A 25049-nucleotide genomic window follows, 5' to 3' on the forward strand; every position below is an offset into this window, starting at 1 on the left:
CTGGTTATTGATAAGGCCAAAAACATGAGTCGTTCACAGCCAACAGCTTTCTACGAAACGGGGGAAGTGTTTTTGCCAAGCACACACCACCTTGTTTTGTTCATCTGTCTTTGAAAACCGCACATTTTGGAAGACCAAGCTTGACTGTTTCTGCCAGTAGAGGGCACTGTCCTTCAGTGGTTCTGCACCCGTGTCATTCTGCACCTCCTCACCCCCCCCCCCCAATATCTGGCAATGACTGGAAATGTGTTTTATTGTCACCATGTGGGTGTCTCCTGGCACCCAGAGCATAGAAACCCGGGATTCTGCTAAAACCCTACAATGCAGAAGGCAGCACGTAACAAACAATTACCTGGCCCCTGCTGTGCCAGGGTGGAGAAACCATGGTGTGGACCAAATCCTACTATTTGAACCTTTGAAAGAAAGACAATGACAATCTCTAGGCTAATAAAACAATTTTTATTACTTAAACAAAGAACAACCTTTAAACTCTAAACTGGGCAGTAAGGGAGAGCATCCCTTCCCGAGAAGGGTGTTCTGGGGAGTAGGCAGGAGGGGCGGGTGGGCAGGAGGAGGCAAAGGGTTGGCTCTCAGCGGTGCTTCCTGAATGCGGGCTCTGCAGGGTGGGAGAGGTGGCTCTGGGCTTGGGGGTCCTGCCCAGGGGAGATGGGCGGGGGGGGGGGGTCCGAGGGGGCCGGGGGTAGTCAGGCCCGAGTCAGTGTCCTCCTCTCAGTCGCGGTTGCACTGGGAGCTGGAGCTTCTCAGAGGCCCAGTCTTGGGCACAAAGGACCGGACGACGCCATCTCTCCACACGGGCTGGAAGGCCGACAGCCTGCGCTCCGGGCTCTGACTGCTTCTCTTGGGGTCGGGGCTCTCAAACCAGAGCGGCCCGTCGAACTTCCTTTTCCCTTTCTTGCACTGGCTGAGGGCCCTCAGCACGGTCTCCTTGGCGCAGGGGTCGGGCTGCTCCTGGGCGGGGGGACAGCAGTAGATGCTCCCTCTGTGCTGAGGCGGGGCGATTTTGATGGTCACCAGGCTCCGGCTGCGGCGGGGGTTCCGGGCGGCCCACGGGTAACTCCTGCGACGGCCGAGAAGATCCAGCCCCACGGTGGTGCGGAGGGGCGGCCCGCTGGGAACGCGCCTCCAGGCCTCGGGCAGCAGGGCCCGGCGGGCCGCGTCGTGGTCGCGGCGGCGGGGCGGGGCGGCAGGGGGCGGGCTGTCGCTCAGGACCGGGCGGATGCACACGATGGGGCAGTGATCGGGGCCCGGCAGGCGGCTGGTGCTGAGGGCGGGCCTGGGCCGCGGGGCCCGGCGCTCCCGGGCGGGGAGCGGCTGCGTGGCCTTGGCTGTGCCCAGGTAGCTGCTCAGGTAGCTGCCCATGATCGCGGGGCGGCGGCGGCGGCGGCGGCGGGGCCTTCGAGGGGCTTCGGCTTCCGCACGTCCTCGGAGTCGTAGACGCGAAGCGCACAGGGCGAGGGCGACGGTTGGCTTTGGCTGTAAGCCCCGCGCACAGGGCGTCGGCTCCTCGAGGCCGTCCGGGCACGGGGTCCTGCGCGCGCAGATGCAGCGCCCCGCGGACATCCGGGTCTCGCGGGCGCCCGTGCTGCCTGAGGCGGGGAACCTCCTGCTTCCCACTTCCGCCCCGCGCTTGGTCTGGGCCCAGGGGCCTAGGAGTGCCTTGACTTTGCATGTGACGTGAAAGGGAGAAAATAGAATACTCTCTACCAGGTCTGAAAATTACAGAAAATTCACAGATGGGCCCTCTCTTTCATGATTGTAAAAATGAGCATAATGCACTTGAATGCTCCTTTAAGGAAAGAGCAAATTTACTTGTATTGGTAAAGGGGATGTGTGTTTTATTCTTCTAGAATGATTGCTAACGTCACTTACTGCAATTTTGCTCTTAAGGACATGGTGAAAGGCAGTCAGGATTTATGTTTTAGCCCCGACAACGTTCTTTCAATGTGGACTCTCCTAAAATTTCAGTCTTCATCCATTCACAGCTAGTGTTCTCTGTTGTATACTACTGCCATTTGTCTTCTTTCAGTTCTACTGGTAATACTGGAGTAGAGTGAGGCGCATTTTCCACTAATAGTTCAAAACATTTGACTTCAAAAACAAAATGTCCAAGGGCTATTTGGTAATTGATTATAGTGCTTAGGTTTGGAGTTTGTTCACAGTGGTATGAATCAATCTCTCGTGAAAATCTCCCTCAGAAGCACATCCAGAAGACTCCTACTGAGCCAGCTGCAATGCTGGGATAAGCGACAGACAGAAAGTAGAATCCTGCAGCAAATCCAACAGTGGCCAACAGATTCAATCCACACCTGAGAGTTGGATGTCTGAATGGTGAGGACACTAAATAGAGTTTAATGAGGAAGCACCAGAGGGTTTCTGAGGTTAGAGAGAGGCTAAATATTTTGGGACACTAAGGTGTGGTCAGCCTAGGCAGCATGGGGTAATGAGGTCCCTAACACTCTCTACTCAGTGATGAATTCCTTTTTTGTGGGGAAGGGGGGATGGACTGATTTCTTATTTAAGAATGATTCCCAGGTAAATGATTTTGAAAAGAGAGAAATTTTCTCATGGTATAACTTTCTTTTAAAGACATTTTTCCATAACAGAAATGACTCTTCATACATGTCTAATATACCTCTTAAGGTGGTAATGGCATCAGACTGGATGTTTTAAATGCTACTGGGTGTGGATTCTTCTAATGCATTTTTCTTTCCAATGTCTGCAGAATCTCCCACATCCTATCTGCAATATAACCCAATGGGTTTCATTCTGGTTTTTGTTTAAAAACCTCCAACAATCCAGTCTTCTGGCTGATAAGCTGCAGGCAGGTATAAGTCAGTCACCCCTATGCCTTTACTGGTAAATCAACTTGTTGATTAATTAGAAGCCATTTTCATTGACTTTGAAGACATCTGTTTTTTCTCACCCAGCAAAAGGTAAGGGATTTCACTGGTTAGTTGATATTGGAGATTAGCATGTATCAGTGGTGCTCAACCAGGGGTGAGTTTGCAATGGACATTAGAGAATGTCTGGAGACATTTTTGATTGTCAGTACTTGGGGCTACTACTGGCATCCAGTGGGTGGTGGCCAAGGATGGTGCTAAACATCCTATAATGCACGAGATAGCCTTCCAAGATGTAACTATTGGTATATTTATTGGGACCACATAAAATGTATGGAGAATAAACAATCCATGGAGAATAATAAGGGGAATGGACATTAAAGGTGTCTTTATGTTGTCTTCCTATTCAATAACACGGCATGAATTTTATTAGTTCGTGTTTTTTGTGTCCCTTAGGAATGTTTTAGCTTTTCTTGTTGACATTTTATGTTAAGTTCATTGCAAAGTATTTTAGTTTTTTAGTTTCCATTGTAAGTAGGGTTCTTTCTTCCATTATATCTTCTAATTAAATGTGATTTTTATGTTGAAGGAATTGATTTCTATAAATTAATATGGTACTCCACTAATTATTTTTCTAATTTCTTATCTTTTTTGGTTTAACTTTATTGGCTACTATGAGAATTTAATTCAATTTAATATTTAATATGCTAATAATAGTGGACTTAGTAGATATCCTCTCCACACTAGGCATACTATTTACTTTTGAGCTGAGATTAATCTACTTTATCAAGTTAGAGAATTCTTTCATTTCTGTTTTATTTTTAAATGTTTAAAAAATAGATGGTGAATTTTGTCAAATGTGTTTTAGGAATATATGAAGATGAAAATGTGAGTTTTCCCTTTAGATTTGCTAATGGGATAAAGTACATTAATCATATGATATCATTCCTGATATTGAATCATCCTTGCATTATTAGAAAAAAATCCTACTTAGACAAAGTATATATTTCTTCTGATATACTGCTGGATTTTCTGTTTCTAATATTTTATTTTTCTTCCTTTTCTTCTAAATATTCTTGAGAGATATTAGCCTATTGTTTACTTCTGAGGGGGCAGGTCCAATCTTTGGTGGATTTTGGTCTCACTGTTGTCTTCATAAAAAAGAATTTGGAAACTTTTATTCTAGTGAAAAAATTTTAAGCAATAAAAACCCAATACATACAAGTGAAAGCAGTTATTATTGTAGTTTAGTTAGTTTATGAATTAAACAGGATTTTCTCTATTAATGTGTTAACCACCAGTTAATCTTAGTTTCTAAAGGAAAAATAAATATGAAGTAAAAATTCCTGACTTAGAATACAATTTCTGAATAGATATTGTTGGGTTATGTCTTTAGCCTGAGGTTTCATAGTAAAATTCCCTTAAGGAAATTATAGGGTTTTGAACACATTCATTTCCAGCCTGCATTTTTCCATTTAAAGAGTCTTAATTTTTATGGTGATTCTACACAATGCATATACAGTAAAATATATGTTATCATCAAGAATGAAAGTAAAAAGCTTATGTTCTTCTACTCGTCTCTGTGGTTAATCTGAAGTATCTCCAAATCCATGTTCAAACTGAGACAAGATGTTAGCACATTTTAATAAAAATGTATAAGCATTACAAGATGTTAAAAACTGATGCCAAAGTTTGAGCCCAGTCTTGTTTCTTTCTTTTCTTTCTTTCTCTCTTTCTCCCTTTCTTTTTCTTTCTTTCTCTCTCTCTTTCTTTCATTTTTTGAGCCCAGTCTTGTTTCAAAGGGGCAGACCAGAATTTCCTTACATAAAAATGTGGGAAGAATGTACCCATTCATGATCAACCTCTACAGGTTGCTGCTTAATCATTTTGACAGACTCAGGGAGTGGCAGGGTAGTCAGGCACCCTGAATAGGTCCAGTAATCCGGGCAGGCAGGCATCAGGCAGATGGAAGCAAACAACTCAAATTCCACAAGGGCATCTTGGCCAAGAGAAGGGTCCATCAAGCTATCCTTTAGTGGTGAAATCCACTCAGGAACTGGATGATGTGGTGATGATTCTAGGGGAGTCTGAGGAACTAACAGTGGTCCAGAGGAGCCACAGGTACCTCTGGGCACCTTAGGACAGAATCATGCTCATATTTTGCTCCTATAATTAACTGCATATCTCTCTTTTAAAAATTGAAATATAATTGACTTTTGAAAAAAATTGAGATGTAATTGACAACTTGTATTTTTTATATTCCTCAGTGGGAACATAGCAAAAACCATTTTCTCCCTCCATTCTAGTGAGTTTACAGCAGGTGGTCTCCTCTGAACTCTTTGGGAGGCATTAGGCAGCAGCTGATGCATAAACAAGGAGGATTTTCTTTTTCAAGAGAGACTAATAGAATTTTCCTTTCTAAAGTGCAGTGCAAATTTGTTTTTTTAACTGAAGTACAGTCAGTTACAATGTGTCAGTTTCTGGTGTACAGCACAATGTCCCAGTCATGAATATACATACGTATATTCATTTTCATATTCTTTTTCATTAAAGGATATTACAAGATATTGAACATAGTTCCCTGTGCTATACAGAAGAAAAATTTTAAAGCTATTTTTATATGTAGTAGTTCACATTTGCAAATCTCAAATTCCCAAATTTATCCCTTCCCAACCCATTTTCCCCAGTAACCATAAGATTGTTTACTATGTCTGCGAGTCTGTTTTCTGTTTTATAGATGAATTCATTAGTGTCCTTTTTCTTTCTCTTTTTTTAGATTCCACATATGAGTGATATCATATGATATTTTTCTCTTTCTGGCTTACTTCACTTAGAATGACAGTCTCTAGTTCCATCCATCTTGCTGCAAATGGCATTCTTTTATTCTTTTTATGGCCGAGTAGTATTCCATTGTATAAATATACCACAACTTCTTTATCCAGTCATCTGTCATTGGACATTTAGGTTGCTTCCCTGTCTTGGCTAATGTATAAAAGTGCAGTGCAAATTAATCATGGGGGCTGGACAGAGGTATCCAACTTGAAGTTTGTGGGTAATTGTTCTTTAAAGCTGAACAAGCCATGTTTGTGTCCAACTTTTCTTTGCTCCCTGCCCATGAGAGGGTGGCTAGATTCCAGAAGGTTGCCCTAAGTGTTTCCACAAGGACTGGGAAGGAGCAGGGGTCAGGAGCAGAGGAGGGGATTCGTTTTGTCCCTGAATCCCCGCATGCTCAGTGGCATGGCAACCAAACCAGAGTGGTCTGTGCCTAATGAAATCACTTCTGTCCCCTGCAAGGTATCCCAGGGCCAGGGGCTCTCTCAACACAAGTGTCATAAATGGCAAGTTGTCTTAAAAGGCAACTTGCAAAGAGAACCTGAATTACATTGAGGTGAAATACATCTCCCAATTCAAAGTGCCTTGTTAGTGTTTTCACTCCGAGACTGAAACAAAATATATTGCAAGTGATTTAGGGGGAAAAAATTACCTTATGTGTAATCAATGCCACAATATCCACCAATTTCTGTAGCTCTTTATGATGTTTGCCTCGCTAAAGAACAATGAAAGAAAATATTAACAAATGACATCTCACTCTGGAATTGTAATACAATGTAAATTAAAATCAGATACCTGGTGATTACCTAAAAACAATCCAAGGTACTGAAACTGCACTTAAATTGACAATTTAGAATGTTGTAAACATCACTGAATGAATGTAGATACAAAACAAATGAGCTGGCTGTTTGCTGACAGGCTGGAACCCAGTCTTTAGGGAAAGGTGTCCCTTGCTCCATCAGCCTCCCTCTCTGGGTCTCACTGGTGCTTGGAGGCCGAAGCTCTCAGAGCAAGCCAGAGCAGAGTCAGGCCCAGATTTCAGTTCAGGTCCTTGAATCCTCAGAAGCCTCAGTGTAATTAACTATGTTTTCCAGTTTCTGTGTTTGATGCTTTGATATCTGAGGCCTTGCTGACACGAGAGGGATTGCCTCTCCCAGGGTTAGCCAATTCTTAGAGAGACCAAACAACAGGGAGCATGCCTTTCATATGCAAACCAACCAATCCAGAGCTCAGACCCCAACTACCTCCTTTATGGGGGTTCTTACACTCTGAGCCATTCTTAGTTACCACAGGGCCACATACCAGACAAGGAGGGAAAGCCTCTATGCCCCAGAGCCTGCTGAAATTATCTAAACTAGCTAATCCTAAACCTGCTTATGTTGTCTCACCCATTCCTTCCCAAGGAAACCACAATAAAGCTTCTGCCCACTCGCTCTTGACCACGCATGGTGCTTCCCCACATGGCCCTGCATGGTGTGCCATGTCTCCTCTTTTTAGGTATCTGTGAGTATAATAAAATTCTTCCCTCGTGACAACCATTTCCATGCCTATATGTCTTATCATACCTGATTAAAACAAAACCTGGGTACCCCTGAAACACTAAGCCTCCTGAGTGGACTAAGGCAGGGAGCTTGCAGGAGGCCTGCACCTGCAGAACTTGCAGGAGCTCAGAGGCCCTGTGTGGAGTGTGACCACAGATTTTCAATCCAGTTCTCCAGTTGCTAGCTGTGTGACCCGGCAGGAAAGCATTTAACCTCACTGAGCTTCACTTTCTTCATCTAAAACATGGAGATGATCGTTTGCCATCAGAGACTTCCATGGGAGATAAACGATGCACTCAGCAAATGTATAGTCACATTGTGCTCATAAATGTTATTTCCTTTCCTTATCATTTCCCATAGTTGTTTGCCTTTATCTTTTTACTCCATTTAAAATATATTCTTAACAAATCTCACATTTTAACTATCATTTACTTAGTGTTATTTGCCTTTATCCTTTTATACCAGTGCCTAAAAATAAAAACGTAATGCAAACTACAGAGGTAATTATAAAGTTTCTAGGAGGTACATTTAAAAAGTTAACAACAACAACAACAAAAAAGAGGTGAACTTAATTTTGATAACATTTTATTTTACCAAATATATTCAAAATACTGTCATTTCAATATGTAATCAATATGAAAATTTACTAAGTCTTGAAAATCTGTTGTGTATTTTAAACATATAGCACATATCCATTTGAATGGTAAATTTTCATCAAAAATACTTGATTTGTATTTTTTATGCTTGAAAATCTAGATACACATACCCAAGTTGTTCCAAACATTCTTAAAAGTTTTCCAATAACTGAACTGTCAGTTCCTAAATTTAAATGAAAATCGACTGAAATCAAATAAAGTTAAAAATTCATTTCCTCACTCATACCAGCCACATTTCAAGTGCTCAATAGCTACACATGACTTGTGGCTACCAATACTGGATAGCACAGTGTTATATCATTTGAAATATATTCTTAACAATCTTGTATTTTAAGCATTATTTATCTTACCAATGTATTGATCCCAATATTCTTAAAGTAAATAACAATATTCTAATGTTCAATCTTTTCATCCTAGAATACAACACATTATTTAAACTTGGTAAGATTTTTTTTACCTTTAAAAGTCTTCTTATCACAGCCAAACTATCTTCCTCCAGTTGTTGCATCCCCAAAGCTTTCAAATTGGACTGCATTCCGATGCACCAAGTGCAGCTGAAACACCAGTAAAAGAATTAGTGCCTGACAATATAGGATTCCTCCAAAATAAATCGACAGCCTTATTCAAGCTACAATATTTAAATATGTTTCTTCACCCAAAATAAAGCCACTGGGGAAAGCATATGACAATCTGATGCAAAATGAGATAGAACTAAAAAACAGGAAGAAATTTATGTGGGAGCAGCAATTAATACTACTTTGGAAAAAAGGGATTTATTTGAGGAGAAAAAAGTTTTTAATTATATAGTAAAGCAAGTAACATCTCAGTGAGGGATCGATGTTTGTTCATTCCCATCTTCATTTGCAGGAAATACTAAAATCCAAAATCCATTTAGATCAAAAGGAGAAAAGATGCTTATCTTGAGAGAAATAGATTCTCCCTATGGGAATTAGGAGTAGAAGACACATTTCTTTTTTGAGGGATCACCACTTAAAATGTATTTCTTTCTATAATTTTTAATGTAACATTTAATATTAAATTAGGGGAAAAGTTGTAAGAAGAAAATTTATTTCCTTATTGCTCCTTATATTTCCCTATAAATTACTCCTTGTCCATCACTCATGAACTTTCTGGCATTCCTATCCCCCTAGCCTCCTAAGCGAGACACCTCAAGGTCATGGTTAACTTCGCCTTCTCCTCACTTGAAGAGGACTCCATCTCCAAGTCCTATTGCTTTTATTTTAAAAATGTTTATTAAAACTTGCTTTCTCTCTATTTTGACTGCCACAGCCTTCATTTAGGCTCCCACCATCTCCCATATGGATTAGTTGGACCCTGTAGTCCTGAATTGTTGACTGGGTTAATCTAAAAAAAATAAAGAGTTGAATACTAACTAATATATATATATAATACAGATAAACAACAAGTTTATACTGTATAGCACAGGGAACCATATTCAATATCTTGTAGTAACTTACGGTGAAAAAGAATATGAAAACGAACATATGTATGTTCCCATATGACTGAAGCATTGTGCTGTATGCCAGAAATTGACACAACATTGTAAACTGAGTATACTTCAATAAAATATAAATAAATAAATAATACTGTTAAAAAATAATAAATCCAATTTTAAAAAAAGATACTATGAAAGCCAGAATTCTAAGCCACAAAAAAAAAGCAGTTGACTAATTAATTAGATAAAATCATGCTACATCACTCTCTGGCTTAAAAGTAACTAGTGTCTCATAAGCCTGCTTTTCGTCTGCCCTCTTAGACTTCAGTTATCACCATTCTTCCTGCTTCTCTCCACAACATACATTCTCATTCCGGCCACTTTGGTTTTTGGCCACTTTCTGAACATCCGCTTTTGCACATGATTTTCCTTCTGTCGGGAATGCCCTTCTAATCCTCTTGGCAAACTGCTATTCATCCTTCAATACCCAACACAGATGTCCCCTCCTTAGTGACTCTTCTGAGCAGTCTACATCACACCCTCCTCTGTGGTTCCACAGCACTTTCAGAAACCCTTTTGCAAATCACACTTGCTTTAAAATTCTAATTTCATGTGTGCTTCTCTCACTAGACTCTGAACTCTGGGAGGTCAAGAATTGAGTTAGTATTCCTAGCACTTAGTGCCATGTCTAGCACATGGTTGGCATTCAGTAAATGTTGAATAAATAAATCAGTGAATGACAAAATACATACATGGTACTGGGTGACCAAAGATATAAAATGTCTTTTTCTTGCCTGACTAGCCTTTTACTCTGTACAGTTGACCCTTGAACAACACAGGGGTTAGGAGCACCGACCACTTCTCAGTCGAAAATCAGCGTATAACTTTATAGTTGGCCCTCCTTATTATCTTCGGTTCCTCATCTGCAGATTCAACCAACAGAAGACGAAGTAGTACTGTAGTATGTATTTATTTTTAAAAATCCGTGTAGAGGGTAGCGTATAGCTCAGTGGTAGAGTGCATACCTAGCAAGCATGAGGTCCTGTGTTTAATCCCCAGAAACTCCGTTAAAAAATAAATAAATACAACCCAATTACCCGCCCCACCACACACACACACACACACACACACACACACAAAGTATACAGTGCTGTATGTCAATTCTATCTCAATAAAACTGGAAGGAAAAAAAATTTTTTAAATCCATGTATAAATAGACCTAGGCAGTTCAAACCTGTATTGTTCAAGGATCAACTGTATTGCAATTTTATCATTTAAAATCTAACTAAGTATTATTACTATTTAATACAGAAGTTATCTATAAAGTCAACAAGCAGAGCAAGATTACCATACACTTAACACACACAGAAAATAAATTTCTAGCAAAGTTTTAACTTCATGCCCTATCTTCCACATCAGTTAAAGAATCTATACATAGAGATATATGTATTAATAGAAAATACTACTTATACTAGTAGAAGGAAACATGCATAAAAATGAAAAGGGACATTTTTCATACACTCAAAAAAGTCTCAGAGGGATCCAGCAATCCCACTTCTGGGTATATACTCCAAAGAATTGAAAAGAGCATCTTGAAAAGATATTTGTATAGCCATGTTTGTAGCAGCATTATTCACAATAGCCAAAAGGCAGCTGCAATTCAAGTGTCTATGAACAGATGAAGAGATAAACAAAATGTGATATACACAGCTGACTCTTGAGCAACATGGTTTTGAACCTGTGCAGGTTCACTTACACTCAAATTTTTTTTCAAAAGTAAATACTCCAGTACTGCATGATCCATCATGTGGCTGGTTGAATCTGCAAATATGGAGGTACTGCAGATAGGGAGGGCTGGCTATAAGTTATACTTGGATTCTCAATTTCGTGGAGTTGGTGCCCCTGGCTTTTGTGTTGTCCAGGGGCTAACTGTACACACAATGGAATATTATTCAGCCTTAAAAAGGAAGGAAATTCTGACACATGTTACAATATGGATGAACCTTGAAAACATGCTCAATGAAATCATCCAGTCATAAAAAGGCAAATACTGTATGATTCCACTTATATGAGGTACTCAGTAGTCAAATTCATAGAAACAAAAAGTAAAATGGGGGAAAATAAGGAGTTATTATTTAATGGGTATAGAGTTTTAGTTTTGCAAGATAAAGAGTTATGGGGATGGATGGTGGTGACAGTTACACAACAATGTGAATGTAGTTACTATTACTGAAATGTACACTGAAAATGGCTGAGATGGCAAATTTCATGTTGTGTGTATTTAATAATTAAAAAAAAGAAGTAGGTCCAATGAGTCCCTTGCCACTGCTAACAAAGAGGTCCACGCTCCCATAGAAGCAGTGTAGCCTATGTTGACATCACACTGTCCCTTTAACTCCAGGCAAGACCACAGGTCTGGCTCTCACCTGATTTATCTGTAGAATCTTCAAATTCCACGAGGAAAGAGTACCCGTTATTCCAGATGTGTAGGCAGGTAGTCGGGTCATAAGAGATGGTAAGCAGTTTTAAGTCAGGATCGTAGACACTTTCCCTCCACCGGATGTTGATGGGTAACTGGCGCTCGCCCCCTGGGACCAGGTCCATGCTCTCCCAGAGAGGGTGCACTGGGAGAAAGCACATCAGGGCTGTCATTGAGAGGCCTACTAGCTGGGATCCCACACCAGGAAACTCTCATTGTGGAGAGCCTATTGAGGCTGATGAAATCTCAGTCTTAGGAATGGGCTACTCAGGGGCTTAATGGATAGACTAGGGCAGAGGAGGAAAGCAGGTCAGAGTACACCTTGTGGAGGAACAGCCTTCTGATATCTTGTCAAAATAACACACCTCAGTTGACCTTCTAATCTCACCTGAAGCAAGTGCGACCCAGTCCTGTGGTAACTGTACAATGTGTGGAGATTAGCACTATGCAGAAACAGGGTGTTCTCCAATGAGTTTCTTTTCTTTATTGATAATTGTTGGGGCCCCACCTGCCAGACTTGTTTTCAATACTGAGACAAATTGATGACATTTTCAATAATGGACTTACTTTCAACAAAGGAAATGGGGGAAGTGGAGGAAGAATTTCTGGAAAGCTAATGTTCAGTCAAGCATTGTAAGTTTTTAATTGGTTGGCTACTAAAAATAAAGGCTTGCATAGCATGCATCCTATAATTTAGCTTGCAGTTTGAAAGATTTCTGGGATCCTTTTACACAGTGTAATATTATAGGCTTCCAGTTGAGATGGGGCATACTCTAGGGTTTTGGAAAAATTAAGAAAGATACTGATGAATCTGGGAGGAAAAGGAGTAATTTCTTCTTCCCTCCTTCTTTCTTCTTTCCTTTCTTCCTTCCTTTTTTATTTTATTTTTTTTTTGCAGCCAGTCCCCTGCCCCCTGCAAAGGGCCAAGCCTGAAGTCTCCCTAACCCAGGCTTTGGTTTACGAGATGGGAGCATGGACAGGGCAGGGTCCCATCTCTCGACAGTATGGTGTTTACAGGGTCGTGCAAAGTGTCCCACACACAGGAGTAATTTCTTAATTTGAGATATGTAAGTAAGATGTTCAGTGTTTGGAGGCCCTGTTGAGGGGGAAGAGAGTGTGCCACCCCAAAATATGCCTCTTTGGCATACGGATTATTTTAAGGAAACAGCAGACATAGGAGAAGCTCTGAAAACCTAGTAGTGATTACTTTTTGTAAGAGACATTTACACGTATAAGGGAAATCTCCATTTTTAAGGATGTCCCTCTTTTGTATCAGGAAGAGAAGGACGATTCTAAATCTCTAGAAACTCTTGACAGTGGAGTAGGCACCAATTTAAATCTGCATATGAACCTTACCCTTGGTTACTGTGCTTTGCCTAATAACCTCCTGTAATTGGCCTCCCCTTCTTTCCTTCTCAGCATCTTTTGACTTTAGCAGAAGACGGTATTGACGGTGGTGGGTTGGGCCATTTCAGGGAGTTACTGAGTTTTCCTGGGTCTCTCCCATGTATATAGGAGGTATATATGTTATGAAACATCTGTTTGCTTTTCTTTTGTTAATCTGTCTTTTATTACTGGAGAGGGGGGTCTCAGCCAAGAATCTGGAAGGGTACAGAGAAAATTATTTTTTCTCACTGACCCGGTCACACCATGGAGTAGAAAGAGACACAGGGACACTTAAGCCCTGAAGGACAGATTCGAACACTTCCTGAATCACAGCAGAGAAGTGTGTCAGAGGGAAAAGAACCAGAGAGAAATCCCACTGGAGGGATGATGTGGTCCCATATAAGCGTGTATACTGAGTTCACCTCTTACATAAGCCAGCTGGGAGGATTAGGCAGTCATCCTGCAAAACCTGGGTAGAATATTAGCATTGCTAAGGTCTCTGGAGTTCTGTCTGTCACATGAATACCTAACAACATTGTATATCAAGGTGTATACACATACTTTGTCCCACATGAGCACTGATGACATCACTGATAGTGATTTTTCTACCAGAGACAAGCACCAGGTCTTTGTGGCGAGTCCCTGACAAATCTCAGCAGATTTCCTGTAACACAAAGAGAGCTGTTGAGACATCCAGGCATGATGGATAGAACCCCCGAGTATAATTCGGGGTGGTCCAGCTCTCTGCCAATGGGAAAACCAGACAAAATCTGAGTCAAGATAAATCATCACCAGTGACCCTCTGCACCTCACCCCACCGCTGAGAATGAGTCTAAGGATTTGAGAGAGTGACAAGGCAGCTGCTGCCCAGTCAAACACCCTGTGCATGGCAGGCTGACTGGCACGGCACTTTTCATAAAAACAAGCTTGTCTCTGGTTTCCTCCTTGAGCAGAGACATTTCTTTTGCTTGGGTAGCTGATGAAAGCTATAAATTCAAAATCCTAGCCTTACTTTTTTGGGGGGGCGGGGTGGGCAAAAATGATACAGACATAGAACCCTCCTGAGAGTAGACCAGTGGGTCTCATCAAAGGGAGCAATTCTGCCCCTCGAAGACATTCTGCACTGTGCAGAGCCTTTGTTGGTTGTCAAAACTAGAGGAGGGCGCTACTGACATCCAGTGAGTAGACGCCAGGCATGCAGCTAAACATGCCACAGCACAGAGAATTATCTGGCTCCAAATGTCAAAATAATGTCAAAGTTGAGCAACCATGATCTCTTGCAAACTCAGAGTATTCTTTTTTTTTCTATTACTTTCTATAACATAGTACAATTTTCACCCTAGAGAGATCTGAACCCAACATTTTTATTTATTTTACTTAATATAAAGGAAGTTGTTCCTTAGAGAGGAACAAGAATTTTGTTTCAAAATCTAAAATAGGAAAGGCATTTGAACCAGTACAATATTTTAATATCACGATCTGATTAGAATGCAAACCAGAAACCCCTAGAACCACCCAGGTTCGGTTTTAAAGATTGTCCCCTCTGAGACGCTGAGGCCGAGGCTGAGTATTGAAGTCACACCCTTCAAAACTGATTCATGAGGGTCTTCTGTGGAGACTAGGGGAGTGGGGATTAATGAGCAGACCCCCAAGAAGATGCCCTCTTTCACCCTTAGTCACCCCCCCCCCCACCTCAGACAGGGAGTGCCTGGATTCTCCTCTCACCCAGGCAGACACCAGCCCAAGGAAACCGGGCCTCTTCCTTCAGTTGCTCTTTTATGACCCTAACGCTCCTATCAATGTGTGCCCTTCAGTTCACAAGTTCAGCTTCCAGAAGGTTTTCTTTCCCCCACCCACCTCCTCCTTTAGGGACCCAGACCAGCCCCCACTAGGGGGTCCTTGGTCACTGTGCCCATAGTGAAGCCAGCTTCTGCCCAGGGCTTGTTGTGCTAAACATAAATTCACATTTCTGTTCTCTCCTCCCTTCCTCTTGCTCCATTTTAACAAAATAGAGTAAATGATTTCTTGATAGTTGCTCATACTTTCCCTCAAAGTAAGAAGACGATTGAGTGTTCTGACTGACAGAGCCTGCATATTCAGTTTTTTCCTGTATGGGGAAAATGAAATAAACAGAGTGATTCTCTCAACCAGGGTTTAAGGGAGTGACACCACACGGTCATTGACAGAAGCCCTTCGGATGCCATGTGCTCAGGTTTAGTTCTTGTTTCTGTGACTGATCCTGGCTTTGATTTGCTTTGTGCTTGTACCACCTATAGCTCCAGCCTCGGGGGAGGGGGGTTGTCCCTCTTTCAGCTCCATTCCTGCCTTAGCCCCTCCGTTCCTGCTCCTCCTCCTCAGAAATCAATTTCCCCTCACTCAGCTCAGGACTGGCTCCTATATTCTGGCTTGTCACCTCTTCAGCAAAAATGTCACTTCCTCACCTCTCAGACTATCTTGTATATGATCCCCTCTTATTTTTTCTTTAAATCACAGGATTCTAATATTTTCCTTTAAGAACATTTATTACATGGGTATAATGATAATTATATGCACATATGCTTAATTAGCTGCCTCCCCCATGGCTCTTCATGCCCCATGATCTGAGCTGGCTTCCCATCATTGCCTGCGAGTGAATGTACAATATAAAGGGCATCCCTGGGAAGGGTTCCTTCTCCTTTTATCTTTATTTCCTATTACTCTGCTGATCACCACAGTGTTTCTTCCTTAAGGATCTTTCAGGTTTATCTTTTCTTCTCTGGCCCATGTCCACCAGCCTAGTTTAGGCCTCTTCATGGCAGATTTTATGCAAAGCCTCTTGGTTACTTCTTCTCTCTCACTCCCCTCGACTGTGTGTCACCATCTGTCAGTTTTCCTAAACTGCCACCTTCATCATGTTGTTCTCATGTGAAAGACTACGTCATTTCTCCTCACTTGTCCCGAACTCTGGTGTTGTCATGCAATTCCAGAACCGTGCCAGGCTAATCCATTGGTCAGTCAGTGAGAGGTGCTGTAAATGTAAAGTATCCCCTGGGCTTTGAAGACATTACAAAATCATGTAAACTACCTCATTAATGATTTTTATATTGATTACATATTAAAGTGATAATATTTTGGAAATTGTGAGTTAAATTACTATACTTAATTTTACCTGTTTCATTATCCCTTTCTTAATGTGACTATTAGAAAATCTAGAATTATCTATGTGGCTCACATCAGTTATCTACTGGACATTGTTGCTCTATGCCCTCGTTAGCTTTTTCTCCTGTGCCTTGCCCTGTACTGTCCTTTTCCTTGAGATGTGCTATTTCCCCATCAAACTGAACACCATCCTAGCAGGCCTGGGGCTTAGCGCACTGACAGATACACAGGGACCCTCCATGTGACTTTGTTGAGGATGGTCACAGAATCACAAATTGCCTTGTTAAAGCATCAGGGCTGTAGATGGCACTTTGATGCTAACCACAGCATCATAGGCAGTTATCAGTGCAGGAGATTAAGGCCCACGTTTCCCGGTGGTCAGTTCAGAGCTATTTGTTAGTTCCTTATAGCTGCAGATACCCCTGAGGCCATTAGTATAACTCCAAAGGGCTCTTAATCAATGCACTGTTTCTCCAGATTATCTGAAAGTTAATGGAAGACAACATAGTCAGGGTATCCCAGCCTACATTATCTAGAGGTTAACAGAATTGTGTATAAAGACATTGGAAAACAAGCTTTTTAACAGTATTGTTCTCCAGGCTTTATTAGTGCTCTTAAAATTATCTGAAGAAATAATAGAACAACTTTTTAACACAGTTCAGTTATGATCCAGACCAGTCCGGTCAATTAGAACTTTCTCAGATGATGAAAATTTCCAATATGGTTAAGTGCCAGCCACATGAAATTTGAATACATTTGTATTCACATATAAATTCATACATGGAGCTAGTCACTACATTTTATATAGTCCTATTCTATTCCGTGATGTCCTAAAAAGAAATGTTTCTCTTCCATTTAAAAGTAGGGATCAAGTACATTAAGAATCAATAGAATAATAACAGTCTGTACCATTTCCATTTTAGATGATATTCTTTCTCTTTCATTAAATTAAAAATTAACATTATTAAGTTTATTTTCCTATAGTCTAACATCTCCGGCCTAAAACTTTTTATGTGACAAAAATTAGGCTAAATTTCACTAGGTGATACATGAAGTGAAACTGATTTTCTTTTCATCTTGGGTAACAGGTGCAGGCTTTTATCTTTATTTTATCATATTACCAGTCCCCAAAGTTAGGACTGTCAACGTTTACTGTCTGCACTTTGACATCAGAGCAAACAGCAGTTTGACGTGGCACCAGTGATTACCCGGGTGGTGGGGAGTACAGGTCAGGCACAGGGCACGGGGCCCAGGGAAACGCCGCTTCTGAATTCGCCATCACCTCCTCCTTCAGTCATTCCTTACTGTGCTTCACCCGATCCTAAAAATGGTCAGACATCTGAGGGAGGAGCTGAGCGTATGCCGATGGTAAAGATGGTGATGACGGTTAAGAGCTGTGGTACTAGAGGTAGCTGCCAATGCTGAGTCCCCACTGTGTGGCAGCCACTAGCTAAGGACTTTCCGCATTATCTTTTCTGACCCTCAACAACCTGGGGACATTCTTGGTCACAAGTATACACTGGGCCTTCTGCTGGGGTTCCTGGGCTTCTGGAAACAATGAGTATTGTCTTTACAGCTAAACAGATGAGGAACCAGGATATCTAAACAGGACATGCTCAGGGGCCCAGGGCAGCAAACACCAAATATTCTCCTGGGTGAAACAGGGAGGGACAGTGTAAGCGCCAAAACCAAAATCAAATCGTGACTGTCACCTGTCTGTCTTAGTAACCTGCAAACAAGAACATCTGATGTGGGAAATTAATCGAGGGAAGCCCCTCTTCCCTAAGCTGCTACCACTTGTTGATTTCGTCAGCACCAAAAGGAGCAAACTATTCTAAAGACATGAGCATATTGGATTTTAGACCCTTAACTTTCAACTTTCTGTTAAAAAAACCTTTCTGCTAGTAACTAAATAAATATGACTATTTTTTTCCATTCTAAAAGCCTTAGACCGCAAAGTGCCAGTGTTGAGAAGAAGCCAGTCCGGGTAGGATGTGGGCCTGCTGGTAGGAAGCCACACCCAGCAACCAGAAATTTATTATGACTCAGGCCAGTTCAGTTTAATAAAAACACAGTCAATACTGGAGAAAACAAAATAAATTTACAAAAAATATATTTATGAAGCGGTTTCAAGACAATGGATTTAGCTAGATTAGCATTACTAGTAATTCCTTTTCATGCGCAAATAGGGTCAAAGAGAGGAAACCCAGGGAGGAAAAGCTGAAAACCTAGAATCCTGAAGCAAACCAACATTTGGAAACTGTGTGAATTCACTGTGAATGGTGGAACATAAATAAAATAACTAACTACGAAATATACTTAACCGTTTCATTAAACTCATGTCTCCACCAACACACACATTATCCTCCCCTGTCATCTCAGTGGCTCTGCACCAGGGTTATTTTTCCCCCAGGGTTCACTGAGGGAGGTCTTGAGACATTTAGGGATGCCACGCAACATGCACGGTGCACAGCACAGCCCCCGACAGCACAGAATGACCCACCCCCGTGGCAGCAGCGCCGCGGTTTCAGGGAAGACCATCTGCTGCCTCACTTGATCTGCTGTAAACACAGCAGATCACACACTCGGTACGCTGATCAGATGGAAGTCACTCTGCTGCAGTTTGTAATAAGGAATGGAATATTCCAGAGTGTGAAGCTGCTGAACTGCTTGCGAACAATCACATGCAACTTCCAGAATGTTCAGATTCACAGAAATAATTCGCAGTCTGTGCATCAACCTTAGTTCAAAGACAGTTGCTAACGAGAAACGATAAAGAACGGGTTCCAAAGTGTTTGAAACTGGGACATCTCCCTTGGCCTAATTCTGCATGACATCCCTTTAACAAGTTAAAACTGGTCAAGAAAAGGACTTTCCAAGCCTTACTGTAGTCATTATTTTGCAGTACGTGTGTATCAAATCATCACGATGTCCACCATAGACTTACACAATGTCATATGTCAGTTATATCTCAATGAAGCTAGGAAAAGAAAGAGCTTTCCAAGTTTGTTTTAGAAGACAAATAGAGAAATAATGAGTTATTCTCAGTTCTCGAGGCATCTGATCCCAGTCTGGAATGCCACCGACACCAGCGCTGCCAACACCCAACACACGTGACTGGTGGGAAACAACCAGCCTTCCCCTCTCTCAAGGCAGCCGCGTACTCACAGGCTCGGTTCCGGGTTTTGTAAGTGCAGGTGTAGAGGCTGCAGGGCCTCACCGGCATGGACCTCGGAATCTGGATCCCTCTCCACAGTGACTTGCATGGGGAGGCCTGAAGAATGGCCCTCAGGCGGCTCATCATCACCATCTTTAGCTTGAAATCCTGACCAGCTCCCAAAGAACTTGCAGGGACCTAATAACCTAGAGGCAAAAGGAGGACAGAGGAGGAAAAGCCTTAAACAACAGAGGTGGCCGATCAGACATCACTCAGATTATTAGGAGTGGGGCTGGAGGGAAGGCAAATGAGAATCAATGACGTATCCACTCTTGTTCTTCACTGGTCACCCCTGGACAGAATGGCTTGCTTCCCCTGCATGCACTTCACGCTCCTGTCTGCACACCAGCCAGGGGCACTTATTTCTCCCAACTCCCCAAGCTCCCTCCAGCTGGTGCAGATGCTCCTCCCTCCCTGAACCACTCTTCCTTCATCTGTGCCTGGTTAATTCCTACCCTGTCTTCAGGCGATCCACTCCAGGGTCATGTACTCAAAGCCCGCCCCACCGTGCACTCACCTGGTGAGCCCAGCACTCTCTTCTTGGTCATGGGGCGTATTGCTGTTGAATTAAATAACGGATCATGAACGTACTTGATGCCTCCATCCCCCCAGCATCGAAGCCCCACGGTGGTAGGGACAGTGTCTGTCTGTCATGGCTGCATCTCTTAGGGACACGGTGCCTGGCATGTGGCTGCTTGATGAGTCTTAGTGGAATGCCCCGAGGAGGCTTCCTTGGTGATGGAGATGTTGATCCTAATTTTAAGAACCCAGAACTGTGAAGTTACCGCTAGCGTGTTCTCAGACGGTATTAAGGGGTTTTCCCTTCCTGCATGCCACCATCAGTCATTTGTAGGGCTTTTTATACTTCTGAAACACTTTTAAATGCTAGTCCTGTAAGAAGTGGGTCTCATCTAAGACCTGAAGGACCCCGGAAGTCCTGCATGATCTGAAAGAGAAACCTACTCGAATATGAACCTAACTTAGCCTCACAGGTTGGGAATTCTGCCAGTGAACATTTTCATTTCAACATTTATCGTCATTTCCTTTGCTCCAGGACCCAAAGTTGAACAAGGCATGAATTCTACCTTTCAGATGTACAATTTCTCCTCTTGGGAGTGTCTTGAGATGCGTATCATACCGGAAGGAAAACAGACACCAGTCCAGGTCTGAGCAGATTCTGCCTTCCGCCTATTGGAGGCCTCTCGATAGTTTAGCAATGCCAGGGAGAGGACAGGTGCTAAAACGCACAAGAAGAGAAACGGGGGGCGCGGGGGGGGGGCACTGAAGACACGTCACTTACAAACTTGACTTAATCTCTTCATACCACCTTTCCAAGAAGGGTATTCAATACAAAAAAGCACATTATGGACACAGTGATGCTGAGCAAGGAGGCACATGTGCTCATTTCATCGTCTCTCTCTTCCTGTTCCTCACTGCTGTTCACTGGCCGTGAACTAGCTTTTCTCCCTGTACTGCTGCCCTCGACCCCACTAGCTCTGAGCTGGAGGGAAGAAGGCTACACTCAAGGGAAATGAGAGAAAACCACACCTGAGGTGTGTCCAATGGAAGCAGGAAGCAGAGTTGCTGTCACTACCCTGCAAGGCACAAGTGAGGGCTCCAGGCAGATCTCTATATAACTGGCTCCCCACGAGCCATGTGCCCAGATTAGTGTGGAGCCAGGAAAGTCAGTGAGGAGGCAATTCCTTCAACCACCTTTCATTCAATTCATCACCCTTTTATTCTTTCCTTCATCAGGACATCAATAAAGTATCTATTAAATGCTAGGCCCTGTCCTAGGCTCATGAGGGGAATAAAACAAAGTCCTCCCCCCTTGTAGAGTTTACATTCTAGTATGTAGAGATAAACAACAAACAGCAAGCATATAAATGAGTCAATTATACAGAAAATTAGAATCAGTTCAGTGAAAAGTAGAACAGGGTAATGTGACTCTGGAGTGTTGTACCTTTGACAAGGTGCTCAGGGTAGGCCTCAGACAGAAGGGGAAATTGAAGAACAGCCTTGAAGGAGGTGAAAGAATTAGTCATGTGGCTATCTAGAGGAAGAGCATATATATAAAAATACGAATATATAATAGTGCAGAGACTGTGGGGTGGGAGAGTGTCTGGCACATGAAAGGGACAGTAGGGAGGCCACTATGGCAGGAGTGGAGGGAACCAGGAGGAGGGGAGTGGGAGACAAGGTCCAGAGGTAATGGAAGCAGACCAAGTGGACCTCTAGGCCGTTATAAAGGTTCTTCTTCAACCACGGCATTGTTGACATTTTTGACCAGATAACTCTTGTCAAGGACTGGTCTTTGTACTGTAGGGCGTTTAGTAGCATCCCTGGTCTCTACCTACTAGATGCCAGTGGAACCGTCCCTCGAATTGTGACAACCCAAAATGTCTCCAGACACTGCAGGTGTCCCTTTGAGAAAGAGGATTACCTCTGGTTAGGAACCAGTGCTATAAGTAAAAAGGGGACACGATAGAGTTTTTGGAGTAGAGGAGGAACATAATGTGATTTATATTTTAAAAGATTATTCATGGTGCTGTATTGGAAATCGACTGGGATGGGAGGCAGAAAAGCAGGGAGCCCATTCAGGACAATCCAGGGGCTGGAACTTCCTAGTCACAGTGGAGGTGGTGAGAGGTGGTTGAGTACTGAATATATCTTGGAGATACAGCTCATAAGATGTGAAAGAAAGGACTGGAGGATGACTGGAAGATTCTTGGCTTAAACAACTGGAAGGATGGAGCTGCCATGAACTGAGATGGGGAAGGCTGTGTGTGGAAAGGTTTTGAGTGGGAAATCAGTGGCTCAGATTTGGGCATGTGGAGTTTGAAATGAAATTCCAATAATCCAAGTGAGAGAATATGGTAGAATATTCTATTTTGTGGTAGAAAGAGGATGACTTCTTCAATAAAGAAACAGAACCCTGCACGGGGAGCAGGTGGGGAAGGGAGGATGGCACTCTTACTGCTAATCCTATTGGATTTGAGGTGCCAAGGGGGCAGGCGAGAGGAAAGGTCTAGGAGAGTTGGCAATGCGGCTCTGGTGCTCAGGAGAGGTCGTGAGTCTAGAGAGAAGGAAAATCCCCTCCCCCAGGAGTAAGAGGTGTATAGAGGGAGACTACCATGGAGTGATGAAGGAGGCCAAGAGACGGAGAAGGAAGAGTGAAAGGCAATCATGGGAGGAACGGAGCACGAAAGGTCAGGGGCAAGGAGGGTTCCAGGGAAATCCTAATAGAAAGAAAAGGAATTTAGCTAATTCTAGGCTGCAACACCTGTAACAACACATAAGATTATTTATGTCTAGGTATATGCTTCAGGAAGGAAGATCTTTATCAGAAAAATGTTTATGAATTTGCACCTGGACTATAAATTGCAAAATTTAGCATTAAAAATATACTATCACTATTTAATGGGCTCCAAGTGAGTCCTGGAATGTATAAATGCAGAATGCACTTTCTCAGTAAGTTACATTTTGTACTACAGAGACAGCAAAGATGTGACCATGAGCTGGATGGGTCCCAGGGAAGGTAAACTTTCTGTACTATACATACTTTACTATCACTGATTATTTACGTTAAGCTCTTGGATTTTACTTACACCTTCCTTATCTGCTGTTTTGCAGACAGGAATGTGTAAATAAAGAATAGATTCTGAAAGCCTTTTAAAATCATTTGTAGATCATGTATTTATTAAATGCCTTAGCTCTTGAACTCTGCCTGATTAAGCGACTCATACTTATGCAAAACATCAACACTCTACTAAAGGTTACAATTACATTGGAAAAAAAATTCCTTGATTTTTATCAGATTGACTCTTCACTTTCTTATCTTCTGATTTAGAAAGGAAGGCAGCTTTCTGCAATTCTCTGAAATTTAAATGCAAAGTTATGGTTCTTTACCTTGACTGAGAAAGTTCAGCTTCCTCCTCTCACCCACTTCTCTGAGAGTATGATCCCAATCTAGGGTTGCCAAACACTACATTTCTATAACTGCTTAAAATGCTGCAACTAACTGCCCAAGGGGAATGACATGAAATGCTGTTTCCCTCTTTGCATCAGATTCCCTCAATATTCACATTCAGTCAGAATTCACTGAATTTTTATTGTGTACCAACTGAGTCGTGGCAGCTTTTTGCCTGGCTCCAGGGACAACAGAGCAGGTGTGTACAGTAACAGAAATGGTGCCCTTGCTGCTTTTGGCCTTTAGGTGAATTTCAGACCTGGTATTGAGTTTACAATTTCTGACTAAAGGAGGAAAACCTTAGAAAGTTGAAAAGTTTTCACTTCCAAAATACTCAGAACAGTATAGCTCTTTATCAGGGCCCTCCTTAGAGTGAATGGGGTGAAATTTGGTTCACTGTAGACTGCAATGCAGGTTGAGAACAGAGACCGTTCTGAGGAATGTGCAGGGGCAGCTTATGGGTAGGGTGTGGGGCAGCTTCTCTCGCCAGATTTCTGATTTCTTTCTATATTGCAGCAACTTATAAATAGCAGAGTGGAGATGGCCAGACTGTCAGCAAAGGAAGAAGGGGAAGCTGAAAGCAATGTCTTTTTCAATTGCTGACACAATTCCATCCCAAATAAGGTGTACACATTTTCGGTATCTCCATATTTCTCAAGGTTTCTCAGCAAAAATCAACGAGGGAATTACAATAACAACAACGATTTTCCAGCATCCTCAGAGCAGTAGCTTTTAACTCATGCCACAAAGAATCAGCCACCGACACTTGGTATTTTATAAGTTCTTCCCCTCTAGCTCCGGGGCGAGGCACACACACAAAAAGGACAGAAGAAAGAATTGAGGGGTTTAAAGGTTCATATTTGTTCACATGACAGCTGCTGATCTTCTGCCCTGGCAGTACTTGTAAATCCGTCCAGAGACCTTGGCATAGTCGCGGAGGAGATCGACAAGGCAATGTAAGTGAATCCCAGCTTGCTGTGCCTGGGTTTCTGAAACTGCAATCCCCTCACTTCCCAAACTCTCTGGAACAATTGTTCTATCTTTAAATCTTAAACAAAACCCTAAGAGGGTGTAGTTTTCTGGTGAACCCCATAGTCGAGGAACAGGATTAGAGTAGGGGAGGGACAATTCCCAGCCTCCTCCCCCCACCTCATCCTATAAAGAAGCCCCGCTGGGACTGCGGCCATCCTCGCGGGGCCAACAGCTGTCCCGGCTCCGGGGCCCGCCGCAGCGCGTGGTCGTTTGTAGGAGAGGGTCCCAGTTCTCTCTGATGGACTACGACCCCCTGCTGCCCACGCTCCACGTCGCCACTCAACCTTACCAGAACGTTTCCCTGAGCGCGAACCCGACTGTTCGCCACCGGGATGGGAAGCTCATGCGCGCGGCCATCTTGGCCACGCCCCTTCGCGCCTGGCTACGCCCCTTCGCGCCTCGCCACGCTCCTCACGCCGGACACGTCATTTCGCTTATTCACGTCACGCCGCCGTACTCCCGGCCCACGTCCCGCAAAGCC

At 42.8% G+C, this 25049-nt stretch overlaps 2 protein-coding genes across 4 annotated transcripts; both read right to left on the minus strand.

Moving 5' to 3' along the window:
• Nucleotides 1-440: 440 nt before the first annotated feature.
• Nucleotides 441-11912, minus strand: POM121L12 (POM121 transmembrane nucleoporin like 12). Of its 3 annotated transcripts, none has more exons than XM_064483392.1 (4): nucleotides 11773-11912; nucleotides 8348-8444; nucleotides 6346-6408; nucleotides 441-1682 (listed from the first exon to the last, which is right to left on the minus strand). In XM_064483392.1, exon 4 carries the CDS (start codon nucleotides 1579-1581, stop codon nucleotides 730-732), a length of 852 nt encoding a protein of 283 aa, XP_064339462.1. In that variant the 5' UTR covers nucleotides 1582-1682; nucleotides 6346-6408; nucleotides 8348-8444; nucleotides 11773-11912; the 3' UTR covers nucleotides 441-729. The 3 variants fall into 3 exon arrangements, with proteins under 3 accessions (XP_064339462.1, XP_064339461.1, XP_031301715.2); XM_064483391.1 differs by having other exon boundaries at nucleotides 441-2255; XM_031445855.2 differs by having other exon boundaries at nucleotides 441-2358.
• Nucleotides 11510-25021, minus strand: LOC116150803 (carbonic anhydrase 5B, mitochondrial). The gene is made up of 3 exons (XM_064483393.1): nucleotides 24858-25021; nucleotides 19518-19712; nucleotides 11510-11970 (listed from the first exon to the last, which is right to left on the minus strand). The coding sequence occupies exons 2-3, from the start codon at nucleotides 19657-19659 to the stop codon at nucleotides 11738-11740; spliced, it is 375 nt and encodes a 124-aa protein (XP_064339463.1). The 5' UTR covers nucleotides 19660-19712; nucleotides 24858-25021; the 3' UTR covers nucleotides 11510-11737.
• Between the last annotated feature and the right edge of the window lie 28 nt (nucleotides 25022-25049).

Source organism: Camelus dromedarius, chromosome X (genome assembly GCF_036321535.1).
Source record: "Camelus dromedarius isolate mCamDro1 chromosome X, mCamDro1.pat, whole genome shotgun sequence".
NCBI lineage: Eukaryota > Metazoa > Chordata > Mammalia > Artiodactyla > Camelidae > Camelus > Camelus dromedarius.

What these genes read in the sequence shown, in the direction of transcription:
- LOC116150803 (XM_064483393.1), bottom strand. Translation starts at nt 19,659, where the DNA reads ATGGTGATGATGAGCCGCCTGAGGGCCATTCTTCAGGCCTCCCCATGC. An exon ending in CAAAACCCGGAACCGAGCCT is followed by an intron (nt 11,971 to 19,517) that starts GTGAGTACGCGG and finishes GCTTTCTCCCAG; the next exon opens with TGCACCCTCTCTGGGAGAGC.
- POM121L12 (XM_064483392.1), bottom strand. Translation starts at nt 1,581, where the DNA reads ATGTCCGCGGGGCGCTGCATCTGCGCGCGCAGGACCCCGTGCCCGGAC.